At 42.5% G+C, this 12,500-nt stretch overlaps 1 protein-coding gene across 1 annotated transcript in view; it reads right to left on the bottom strand.

Annotated features, from left to right (window-relative positions):
* rsrc1 (arginine/serine-rich coiled-coil 1) overlaps positions 1-12,500 on the bottom strand; it is a 117,584-nt gene that overhangs the window by 67,447 nt on the left and 37,637 nt on the right. The window contains exon 5 of the mRNA XM_069690531.1: positions 4,406-4,442. Coding sequence (XP_069546632.1) covers positions 4,406-4,442 — 37 coding nt within the window. The remainder of the gene's footprint in view (positions 1-4,405; positions 4,443-12,500) is intronic.

Consider the following 12,500-nt stretch of genomic DNA (forward strand, 5'->3'; position numbering starts at 1 on the left):
GACGTTATTTTTACGATAAAACAAACTTTGCAAAAATACACAATTTGAAGCTGTACAATATTCTTTTTGGATGAAATAAGGAGTGAAAAGCAGCTCCCAGAAAAGCTCTGAAAGCTCAATCCTACTTAAGAAGAACCAATGCAGTAGTGTTCTGCTTCTTCTTTTGTTTTCGTGTGCTTTTTCTAATAATTAAACGAGTGCAAAACTATCCACTTATATTCTATAGTTAAAAATCAGTATGATCAAAAGATGTGTAATTTTTTCATTTTTCTTGATTTTTCTATCATCATCATTTAAGCCACATGGAACAACCTGAACAGAGATTTTGATACTTTGCTGTAGTGAGGTTGAAGCGGTGTGATGTATCTCAAGATTACTTTACTTTAAGTACATTTTACTGTCCAATAACATTTACAGCTGTTTAAGTTACCTGTAAATGAATGGCTTGTTCTAGTAATAACAAGAGGAGGGTTTAAAGGTCACTTGGGCAACAAAAGTTTAAACTATTGGCAGACATATCAACAATACCTCATAGCAACCATAGATGGGCAACTACTAAGCCGATTTGACAAAGACTCAGATATACTGTAATAATTCTGTTGAAGATTTAAAAAAAAAAAATAAAAAAAAAAATAGGTTGCTTTATGTGTGCCTATATTACTGGATAAAATTGGTGTAACTACTGGTCATGGGCAAACAATTACATGTATTAATAAAATGCATTAAAATCCCAATTTTTCTATTGACAATCTATACATGACCTTCCTATTGATTTTAGAAAAGGCCTATAATGTGACATCAAGAGATAACGTGAATCCCACAATGACAACACAGATTTGATCACTTCAGTTTTCTGGGAGGCATGACCTCAACTCAACCTGCAACCCCGGACTGACCTGTAAACCAGCAACAACCATCCCGTTCTGTACAACCATCGTCTCCCAGGACCGCTGACATATCTCCCTCACCTCCTTTCTCCTACCCCCCCCTCCCTCTCCTTCTATCTTTCTTCAGGCAGTGTGAGTGGTAGAACGATGAGTACAGCTGCTGATTGAGCCAGTAATCCTGATGAGGCTGATTCCTCGTGTATTGATTGAGCTGCTGGCTTTCTTCTACTTTGCTCTAAAAAGCTGTGCATCTGGACTGATTAGCTGCTGTAGGCCACCTCTCTTCCTATTCCTCCATTTCTCCCAGAGCGAGGAACTCAGACTAAGGTGATTGTGTGTGTGTGTGTTACTATGTGGTCCTGTGTGCGTGTGTGCGTGTGTGTGTGTGTGTGTGTGTGTGTGTGTGTGTGTGTGTGTGTGTGTGTGTGTGTGTGTGTGTGTGTGTGTGTGTGTGTGTGTGTGTGTGTGTGTGTGTGTGTGTGCGCGCGAAACCAACGCAGAGCACTGGGAGCAATTAACTTCAGTCTTTCTCTCTGCATTGTTACTGATCGCGCTCAGTCAAGCTGCTGAAATACGAAAAGCAAAACAAACCAAACCAACAATAACACAAACCTTAGACTACACAGATCTTAATTGCCCACCTACTTACCTCACCAGTCATTCACTCGTACACGAAACAGGACGGTTGTGTTGGTATTCATCAGGAAAAATCAAGCACAAGAATAACAGGAACAGAGGCTTGATTGTCACATCAGTGTGAATATTTTGGACATATGCGTTTGTTATGAGTAAAAAGTGAAAGAGTTACTGACAACCACTGAAAATGACATAAATTCACACCATAAAGTGAGTATGATTTGTAGAAAATAAAAAGTGACTGAGACCAGGATCAAGGTAGTTGGTTGAAAGTATATATGCCACCATAGTAAGTGTCAATATGGTTGATGCTCTAATCTTAAGGGCAGTAGATCATCAAAGAGTCATAAATGCCCGCTTGCAAATCGACAGGGATATATGTGTGAGGTATTGAGGGAAACAACATTTCCAACAGCCCTGTAACACCACCTCACAGGGAGATGAGCTCTGTTATTTACAGTTCTCTGTCCCGAATCATAATCAGAGTCTTGCACTCCCCAGGCAGCTGACTACTGGGGTGCAATCTCTCTCATAAGCATAAACACACCCATAAATTCAAACACTCAGTATTCAGCTATTCAAATTTCCTGAGACATATACAGAAAAACATATACACTGGTAAACATACCACTCTGTGTGTGTGTGTGTGTGTGTGTGTGTGTGTGTGTGTGTGTGTGTGTGTGTGTGTGTGTGTGTGTGTGTGTGTGTGTGTGTGTGTGTGTGTGTGTGTGTGTGTGTGTGTGTGTGTGTGTGTGTGTGTGTGTGTGTGTGTGTGTGTGTGTGTGTGTGTGTGTGTGTGTGTGTGTGTGTGTGTGTGTGTGTGTGTGTGTGTGTGTGTGTCTTTGCTCTGTGTAAATGTGTAATGTTTAACTCCTGAGCTATCCTTGATGAGTATAAAGACAAAGACGCGACTACGAATCAAACGCAAACATAATCAGGTTCCTCTACAGCAGCTACACTTACATGTACGGAAAAACTACAAAACACACATTCACATGCAAAATGGCTGCACCAACTCCAGCCGAGAAAACTAACATGAACACACTCGCACGTACAAAACCAATCCCTCCGCAGACGTGTAAAAGACGTTTATTTACTACTGCTCTGTACAACATATGTGAATTAGTAATCAAGTTATGGTATGAATCAATAATTCAAGGTGACTTTGGTCACATAATTGTGTAAGAAGTGTGAAAACATGAAAACTTCTCTTCTTTATACAGCAGATACAGTGAAGCACTTGCAGAGATATCGGTCTGCACTTACTGACCCAGCATCACTTATGTCTCATTAAAATGAGTTCACATTCCTCCACATGCCTTTAAGAGGAAGACTCCTCTCAACTTGAGACACACTCTCGTAATGTTAGAACTGCCCATTCGCATATTGATTAATGTTGTTTATGCATCTGATCGTCTCATAAATAATTCACCCCACCTTTAATGGAGTACTCCATCAATCACACCTGTGGCCCCACCCATAGACGTCTCCAAACCCAAAGTAGACCATCACTACATTATGCGCTATATTTAATGTCCGTCATTGTATTTTATAAGTGTGAGATATCTGAACTCTATAGTGCCCTGAGAACTTTCCACAGTAGAATACAAAGGTGGAGTTTGTGGCATGTACGATAGTTTTTAGTGACAATTCCACGATTCAAGGTGACGACGCGGAGGAGAAGAGTGTCTGATTTTTTGTATTTATCTATTTAGCACTCAGTGTAGAGTATTGAGTATCTGTTATTTGAGAGCAGTGATTTAGTGACCGAAGGAGGGATTTGTAGCCAACCAGTGACTCTAGTAAGTGCTCAATGCAGGGCACAATGTTTTAGATTTAAAAAAAAAAAAAAAAGTATCTGTAACATGTAAATCATAGTATGAATGCACGACATGGAAAACTAAGCTGTCAGTTCATTCCCGCCGAACTCAAAGTTGTGAATCCTGTCAACAACAGCAAGGAGGAACATTTCTGCAACTGAGCTTGACAATGTTAAAATCTGATTTCACCTTTATGAGATCTGCAGCTCGCTGAAGTGGAGAGTTACTGAGAACTGTCTGGATTTCGGGGTCAGTCATTTGTGTGGCATATTCAGGGTCATTTGCGTACCGCGTGATGGGGCGGGGGTCATTTGCGTAGGGTGCTGGGAGCTGCAGTTTAGTATGCAGGGAGGCGAGGGAGGGAGGGCATGTGACATCCGCAGAGAGCCGGGACCCTCACTGACCCCTGTCTATAATTCATCCCCTGGAATACGGGGCACATCAAACCTTGGTTTCTTCCCACCCAAAAAGAGGAGAGAAAACCTTTTCACTTTGTTGCACGGCACTTTGACCCTGTATTAAAGCAAGTAGCAAGAGAACCCCTGGAAACGTTGGGCATTAAATTTTCAGGGCTGTCCCAGGAGAATGTTTCCAGCAGGTCCTGGATTCATGGCTGGGAGAGGAGTGAGGAATGGGCCGGGCTGACAGAGGGAGACTGGGAGCCCGTGTCCTGGTGAAGAAAACCCATCTTCCTTCCATACAAGCATGTGCAAACAGGTGAGCGCACCAGCAAAACATCAAATATCCACAACTACCAGCTAAAATGAGCGAGAACCTCAGTGGTCTGCCTGTGTGTGTTTGGGAAGAATTGAGGATAAATGATAATATGCTAATATAAACGTTGGACCAGGCCCTAGGGGATCCACGATCCTCCCTCTATCCCTGTTTTCTCCGTCTCTCTTCCCGCCTTTTAGCTGCAGGTATTCAGCTCCAATTGCGGAGGTTTCATTAAGAATGCAGATATCAAAGTGTGTGTGTGTGTCTGTGTGTGTGTGTGTGTGTGTGTGTGTGTGTGTGTGTGTGTGTGTGTGTGTGTGTGTGTGCGTGTCAAATAGAACTTACCAGATGTTCTAATCTGCCTTTGATGTTCCCGCCGTCCCTGCAACACAACAACACATTTCCCCGACTGTAAATAAAGTGCACACGCAAAAAGTCATTTTATAAAAGCACTTTAGCAGACACGCGCGCGCGCGCACACACACACACACACACACACACACACACACACACACACACACACACACACACACACACACACACACACACACACACACAAACGCACATGCACACGCACAATACACAGAATAAACTCTATTAATTGTGCTATGGCAAATTCTGACAAGCTAGTATCAGGTAATAACTGCTAATTATCATTTATTAATAACTTGCCTACCAATTTTCTTGAACATTTCATTCATTGTAGCATTATATAATCAACAAATAGCAAAAGATGCCATCACAAAGCCCAAGATGATGTGTGAAAATGTCTTGTTGTGGTGACTGATAGTCCAAACCTCACTCACCTGATTTTACACAAAATATTCCACATTTGAAAAGTTAAATCTGTGATTTGTCAACAGTTTTGTTGAATATATTTTTAAATGATTAATTACCAAAAAGTTTAAGCAGATAATTTGTTTTTTTGCTGATTGATTTATAAACTAATAAATTAATCTATAGCTGGAATACAGTCAGGAACTGTCAAAACCAGTTTCAGTGGTAGACTCAGCAGGATGGAAATGGCTCCGAGAGAAATTGATCCTGATGATATCAAAAAGGTTTTGGGGGTAATCAAAAGAAAAAACACATACAGAAAAATGATCTTAATTGTTAACCTGTCAGACTGAAATGCTGTGTGCATTTTCATGCGTCTGCATCTACACCAGACAGAGGTTAACTAATATTGTCGCTACACTGCTGGCAGTCATAATAATAATTTCCAACTACAAAGAAAGAACTGGGAGCTTATTATCTGTGAATTAATAAAAAATGTGTGTATGATTATCAGGACAGCAACAGCAGAACGGCGAGCCGAGGAAGCGGAGGAGGAGTGGGGAGCAGTCTGTTTTAAAAAGAGCAAATTGGCAGTAAATAATAGATGCAATTTTGGCACATTTCAAATTTGCAGCAGTGGAAATCAAAAGATCAAGAGAACACAAACAGCCCCCGTCCCCGATCCCAGCACCCCATGTCCAACTCTGGCCTCCATTACTGACAACTCCACCCAGGCTGTGGCGTTTCACTGTGTTGTGCGTTGTGTGTGTGTGTGTGTGTGTGTGTGTCTGTGTGTGTGTGCTGAGAAGGAGGAAGGCTTATCGACAGGCTTCAGTTGCTAATGCAGCCAGCAGCATCACAGTGTAAATCTACACCATCTCTAAAATTACATACGGTCTCATCCATCCATCCATCCATCCATCCATCCATCCATCCATCCATCCATCCATCCATCCATCCATCCATCCATCCATCCATCAGACCTCTTGCCATTCTCAGTCAGACCACAAACCTAAGCCATTCCCACACTATGAACCCTTCTAAATAATGTCTTTGAAGGAACGATTCAAATGCCAAACAGAAATATTGACAAAAGTAAAAAAAAAAAAAAAACTACGAGAAGAGAAGAAAACGAGTCATGAAGAAATGTTGTTTGTTTGTTTACTCTGTCAGTGAGCCACATGCAGACAAGTCAACCACTTAAGGCAAACTTCATCTAGCTGTAATTACATTACATTCTGACAAACACCCCGCCACATTCATTATACATGACGGGCGCCCGGCAACCAGACAGCAAGACATTTGTTACCGTGGTGACAGTGTGTGTAATCCGCTAATGAAGCGCAATTAGTGAGAAACAATCTAACACAGGGGAGACGCAGCGCTCGATCCCTCCTCCACTCATTTCCCCTTGCTTTTTTTTCTTTCCCATCTCTCTCCTCTCTCACTCCTTTATTTTATTTTTTTCCCCCACCTTTTATTTTTGTGACTCAACCTTTATTAAGATCTTCACTTGCATATAATCTCACAGTCTTTCATCTGTTGTCCAGACTTCATCAAGGGCGACCTGTCCAGCACTATCCGCACTGGGGCCGAAGGGATCACTCTATCCATTAGACACAGACACAGACACACACACACACACACACACACACACACACACACACACACACACACACACACACACACACACACACACACACACACACACACACACACACACACACACACACACACACACACACCATTTTACATCCTCATCTCTCCTTTCAAAACATCATATAATCTGCTGAGGTCTTCAGGGACGGAGCTTTCCTTTTCTCCTTATCTCTCCCTTCCCTTTCTCTCTCCCCCTCCCTCCCTCCCTCCTTCCTTCCTTCCCTCCCTCCCTCTGTACTCGGTGCCTTCAACACAGAGGCAGCATCGATTTCTGAATTACGCCACAATATTAAATAATTAATATACTTGCCATGATTGATGTTTTGCATTAGGCCAATATTAGGTTATCAATCAAAATCCACTTGGTTTAATGTAATAATATTGAAAATGTGTCAGTGCCTGTTCATCCAATTTGTAGTGGAGGCAGGCCAGATAGTAATGGTGGTGTAGCACAAGGCCTCAGAGACACTATGGCCTGCTTACTACAACCACAGGAGCACATTATAGCCCCGGCACACAAGGGGGAGGGGGAGGGAGGGCAGCGATGGAGAGGAAGTACAGACATGGAAAGATGAGGATGAAGCTGACAGACGGATTTTTGATACACTGGGAAAGGATTGGCATGTTGAGAAGACGTGGCAGTCACATGAGATGTTTTAGTTTGAACACATTCAAATCATAAGTTGTGCGGCATGAATATAAATTAATTCATTTGTTAGCGAGCCATTTAAAACAGAGTTAAAATCTTTGGGCATCGATGTCGCTCTTTCATGGTTTCGTCCTTGAGCAAAACACTGAATCTTATTGTTTTGCTTTAGATAGATTCTGTATTTGGATCCCCCATTAGCTTCCACACTAAGACAACAGACAAACAAAATGAGCACCGCATCAATAAAACAATAAATAAATGACATCAAAAGGGCAACAGAGCCCAGCCTCCCCCCTCACACACATGCACGCACGCACGCACACACACACACACACACACACACACACACACACACTTTTCGGTTATTCCAGGGTGAAATCCAGACATACTTTAGATAGATGTCAGCTATAATGAATGTAATGTTTAACTGCTGAGTTATCGACTTCAGTTTCACAAATACTGGTACAGATTTTTTTCACGTGAGAAATTGATTTGTTTTTGTTCCAGCACCTGTCTTACTCATAACATGAATTCAGCAAACCATGACAGAATGAAAAGGAGCCAACTTACAAAATTAAATTTAGGCATTCGTTATATTATTTACACCTATGCCTTTCTGATTGTGACATGTCCAAAATATCTTCCATGAAAAGGTTTGAAAAGGGACCAAGGAACTGATTTTCTGAGTGTCAAGAGACACCCACCGAAAATTGTGTATTTCAACGATTCACACACGCTGGTTGTCAACTCTGAACAACAAATGTTTGAAAGGATAGTCCGGGTTGCTTGAAGTGGGGTTGTGTTGTTGTTCAGTGGTATTGTGTGGTTTTGGTGGGGCTTTAACACATAAGTTGAGATTCAAACTAACGCCAAAGTTACAACATAACACAAGCAAACTAACCGGTGGACCAACACCGCCGGTGTCCTGCAGGGTAAAACGACTGTTTGTTTGAATGCACTGTGGTGGCGTTGAAGAGAGCGATATATAACGGTGTGAGTTCCCTGTGAGGAAGGGCTGTCTGCCTGCAAGGTAAAGCGGTGAAGATATTCTAACTATAGCGTACACTTAAACTGATATTGATTTTTTTTTTTCCGCGGCTAAAATAAGTTTTGTTGCTGACCCCCGGTCATAGCAGTACGTAGCTTAACTTTCATGCTGTTACAGCTTCCTGCCTCTCCAAACTAGAGATGCGCCGACCCCCATTTACTGCAAGTAAGGCTCTGACTGTGGCTCAGTACTTCATACAATCTTACTTCAAACAACCCAAACTTTCCCTTTAAGTGCTCAATCAAAAGCCAGTTTGGTGAACACTGATCTTGGACCTGAGATTTATAAGTTGGCAAACTTACGGATCTTAGCAAGCTAAACCTTAAGATGCAGCAGCCAGTGGACGGTCACTCAGCCTCACAAAGCTGTAACCTGTAAATGGAACAGGTTTTAGGAATATCGGGGACTTAACCGGCTACTGTTCGAAGCTATAAAGAAGGAATCTGACAGAAGTGATAAAAGAGAAGAGATAGATGGCAGAGTAGAAGGAGTCGGGTGGAAAAGAGGATGAATTTAAATGTGCCGTGTGACGACTAAGACCAAACTAATGAGCAAGAAATTTGGACAGGCTGTTAGGTTTATGTCATACATGCTGGTCCGGCAGAGTCAGTCTTAAATGGTGTTAAATTTGGTAAAGTTTTTGCAAACTTACAATATTTGGTGAACAGACTACTCCTCTTTTTCCTTCAAAATAGCTACAAACCAGGAAGACAGAGAGCCTGGCAGAGAAAGGCAAGTAAGCAGAGGGGGGGGGGGGTCGGTCGGTCGGTCGGTCGGTCTGAGTCAGAGTCAGAGAGGGAGAGTAATGTGCTGTTGTTCCCAGAAATGGTAATTCGTTATCTGTGGTCAATTAAGATAGCAAACAAGTGTGAGTGTTAAACTGAGCCCCGGCGAGGTCAATACTGACCAATTTACCACGGTCGCTGGATCCGTCACACTATCTACACTCTCGTGCTTTCTTATTGCGGCTCCTTCGTTTCCAGGCGCACCCGTTTTCTCCTCCTCGTGTTCCCTCTGCCTCCATCGCTGACGGTACGTGTTCTGTTTCGCCGTGTCCAAACCTTTTTGTTTTTCTCTTGAACTCGAACAACGATCTTTAAGCTGTTGCCTCGTCTTACCTCATCTCTTTCCCCGCGTCTCTCCTCACCTGTCATGTTGGCCTCCCCCAATCACCCGCCTGCCTCGCTTTCTCTTCTCCGTCTCCCCACTCCTCACCCTCCCGAGCCCCTGCGCTCCTCCTAGCAGACAATTAATTACCGGGCCAGCGCCAGATGAGTTGTCATTTATGGTCAAGTTTCTAATAATTGCATTAAGTCTTCTGGTTCTTCTAAAGATGCCCTCACCTTCTTTCCCTCGCTCTCTCTCTCTCTCTCTTTCTCTTCCTCTCTTTACTTGAACCCCCCCCCCCCACCCGCTCCCTCCCTTGACACGGCGGAGATGAATATCTTTAGTCAGTCAATGGAGGCGACAGAGAGACTTAAAATGCAGAGGCAGTCATTTCATTTCCTGCTAACAGAGCTGCTCATTAGCCCAGCACTCATCAGCCATGCATTACCTCTCAGACCTGCTGTCCTGAGTGTGGAGGCTTTAACCCCTTCATTGTCCACTACCGGCCAAGATCACCATGCAGCATCGGGGACACTTCCACTTCCCCTGGCCATACTAGCAATGGTCGTGCTGGGGCTGTAAGAGCAGACTTGTAGTCTCACGTTTCTCTTTTCAGAATACACTACGAAATAAATATGGTTTTACCCAATTTAAGAATTCAAAACTGAAAACTAAAATAGGTAAAAACCAAACCCCGGTGGCTGTTTGTGTCTCCGCACTCCCACTAAAAAGAATATTACTGATTGACATCTGTAAATTTGCAGAGGCAGGAAAACTTCTATTCGCCTGACAAGTTAGCATTCAGGGCCGCTACAAACTTTTCTCATCGATAAATTCTGCCATTATTTTCTGAACTCATACGACATTTATTTGGTCAGTAACAATGGTAGAAGATAAATACCCAACAAATTTCCCCAAATCTCCCAAGTATGGCATCAAACTGCTTCATCTGTCTGCTCAACACTCACAAGCCAAATGACACTCGGTTAACATCCCATCAGGCAGAGGAAAGCATCACATTATATAAGTTGGGAGACGGAAATGTTTGGATTTTTTTTTTTGCTTGAAGGACCAATTCTAAAAATAGTAGATTTAATCATAGCGAACATCACATCACATGTTTAAAACAGGTGTGGAATTATCTTGGATTGCTGATAAGCAGGTGAGCAGAATAAAGCTGTGTTGGACCTCATATAACTTTAAACAAGGAAAACCTTTGACCATGTTGTTAGTACAGCTAAGCCTTTTTTTTTTTTTTTTTTTTTTTTTTTTTAATTTTCCTTAAAGTGGTACATCTCAGCTGCAAAAATAACATTCAGCAGCATCTCAGCCTTCGACCTGATATCAGTCGGAGATAGTGAGAAGAGGAGCGGCAAAGGAAGACAGGACACTGTACCACTATAAAAGAGGCATCATTCATAAGAGTGTGTGTGTGTGTGTGTGTGTGTGTGTGTGTGTGTGTGTGTGTGTGTGTGTGTGTGTGTGTGTGTGTGTGTGTGTGTGTGTGTGTGTGTGTGTGTGTGTGTGTGTGTGTGTGTGTGTGTGTGTGTGTGTGTGTGTGTGTGTGTGTGTGTGTGTGTGTACCCCATTTGCCACAGTTGCATGCCTTGTCAAGCGTGTCATTGAGCATTCATATGTTGTTTGACTGCTGATAGAATGGCAGGCATATTTATTAAAGAGTCAATGTGATGGGGACACCAGAGCAAGCACACTCACACACACTCAAATAAAACACACAATGCACTAATACACAGTCCACATCAGTGACATCTGCCTGTTTAACTAATAGAAGGCAAAAGCTTCATATTCAGCAGATGAGGAAGGGACACACACACACACACACACACACACACACACACACACACACACACACACACACACACACACACACAAATACTGGGAGCACAGCTTTCCCCCAGGCCTGATTGCCATCTCCATAGTCCTTTTTTAACAGGGCTGCCAATTGAAATTGAAATTGTATTCTTGTGTGTGCTATCAGAGCTACCTCTTAGGGTTTTATACAGCTAAGAGGAGGGTTAGAGGGAGGGACGGACGGACGGACGGACAGACAGACAGACAGACAGAGACACATACACCCCCACAGAGACACACCCACCCACAGACACACACACAAACTGAGAGGAAGGGATAATGCAGGGGTAAGTCAGGGGCTGTCACTCTTCTACGCAGAACACAAGAGAGAACAAAACACAGACTTATCGTTCTATGCTTTCTATGTAATTCAGTATGCGTGTACGTGCACGCGTGCGCGCACACACACACACATGCAGTCATACATTTTAGGGTACACAAGCTGCCCCCACCTTCCCAGTGGAGGGGGCTTTCCTTTAGCATAATCCCAAAATAGTAGAGAAAGGCAGTCCATTAAAAACGGGGCTAACAAATTCAGCACTTTATGTTTCTCTGAGGGAGGGTTAAGTGCAGTCAATAAAAAAGTCAGAAAAGGAAGAATAAGAGAGGAAGAAGTTGATTTATGGCTGGTATTTCTGCTTTCCGAGATAAACACACACACCTGTTCATACGTGACGCATATCTGCCACGTGAACATGGGCGACACTCTTATGGCTGTTGTGTTTTCACTGTTATGGATGCTGTGTAAGCGGTACCTCCAAACTAAACAACAACAACAACAAAAAAGAATAATACAACTTTTGTCATCACCTCATTGTTCAATGCGGTGGACATTAAGACCATAATTAACAGTAAAAAGAAAGGCGCGCAAAATGGGCCCGATTACGGAGAGAAAAGACATGAAACTAGTTTTATCAAATATTGTGTGGTGGTTACTCTATCCTTGTGACCGACTTATTACTACTGTTTGAAGTAAGACCTGAAAGTCTGCTAATATTATCTTACTGCAGATATACAGTATCAGTGTTTGTGTTTATATTGGTTGGTAAATAAGAAGAAAATTGTAGGACAATAGCCAAACAAACAAAAAAGCAACAACATTTCTATGCGAGGAAATGTTCCCGTTTATCTGTCATGTATCTTCGTCTAAATATAAATACAAAATGCTTAGCTTAAGTATGGTGTAGCTTCTGCAGATTGATTCAGATGATACCAGTCTGATTGCCGTGTGAAATCAATCCATCAACGTTACAGTGATTTGGAAAATAAAATAAATCTGTGCTTAGTTTAGACAGAAGTAGGCACATAGGTCTTTGTGCCAGCGCTTA

This window comes from Brachyistius frenatus, unplaced genomic scaffold (genome assembly GCF_029030835.1).
Source record: "Brachyistius frenatus isolate BFR_SWC_R1_liver_20210118 unplaced genomic scaffold, ASM2903083v1 Contig_1, whole genome shotgun sequence".
In the NCBI taxonomy this organism is placed as follows: Eukaryota; Metazoa; Chordata; class Actinopteri; family Embiotocidae; genus Brachyistius; species Brachyistius frenatus.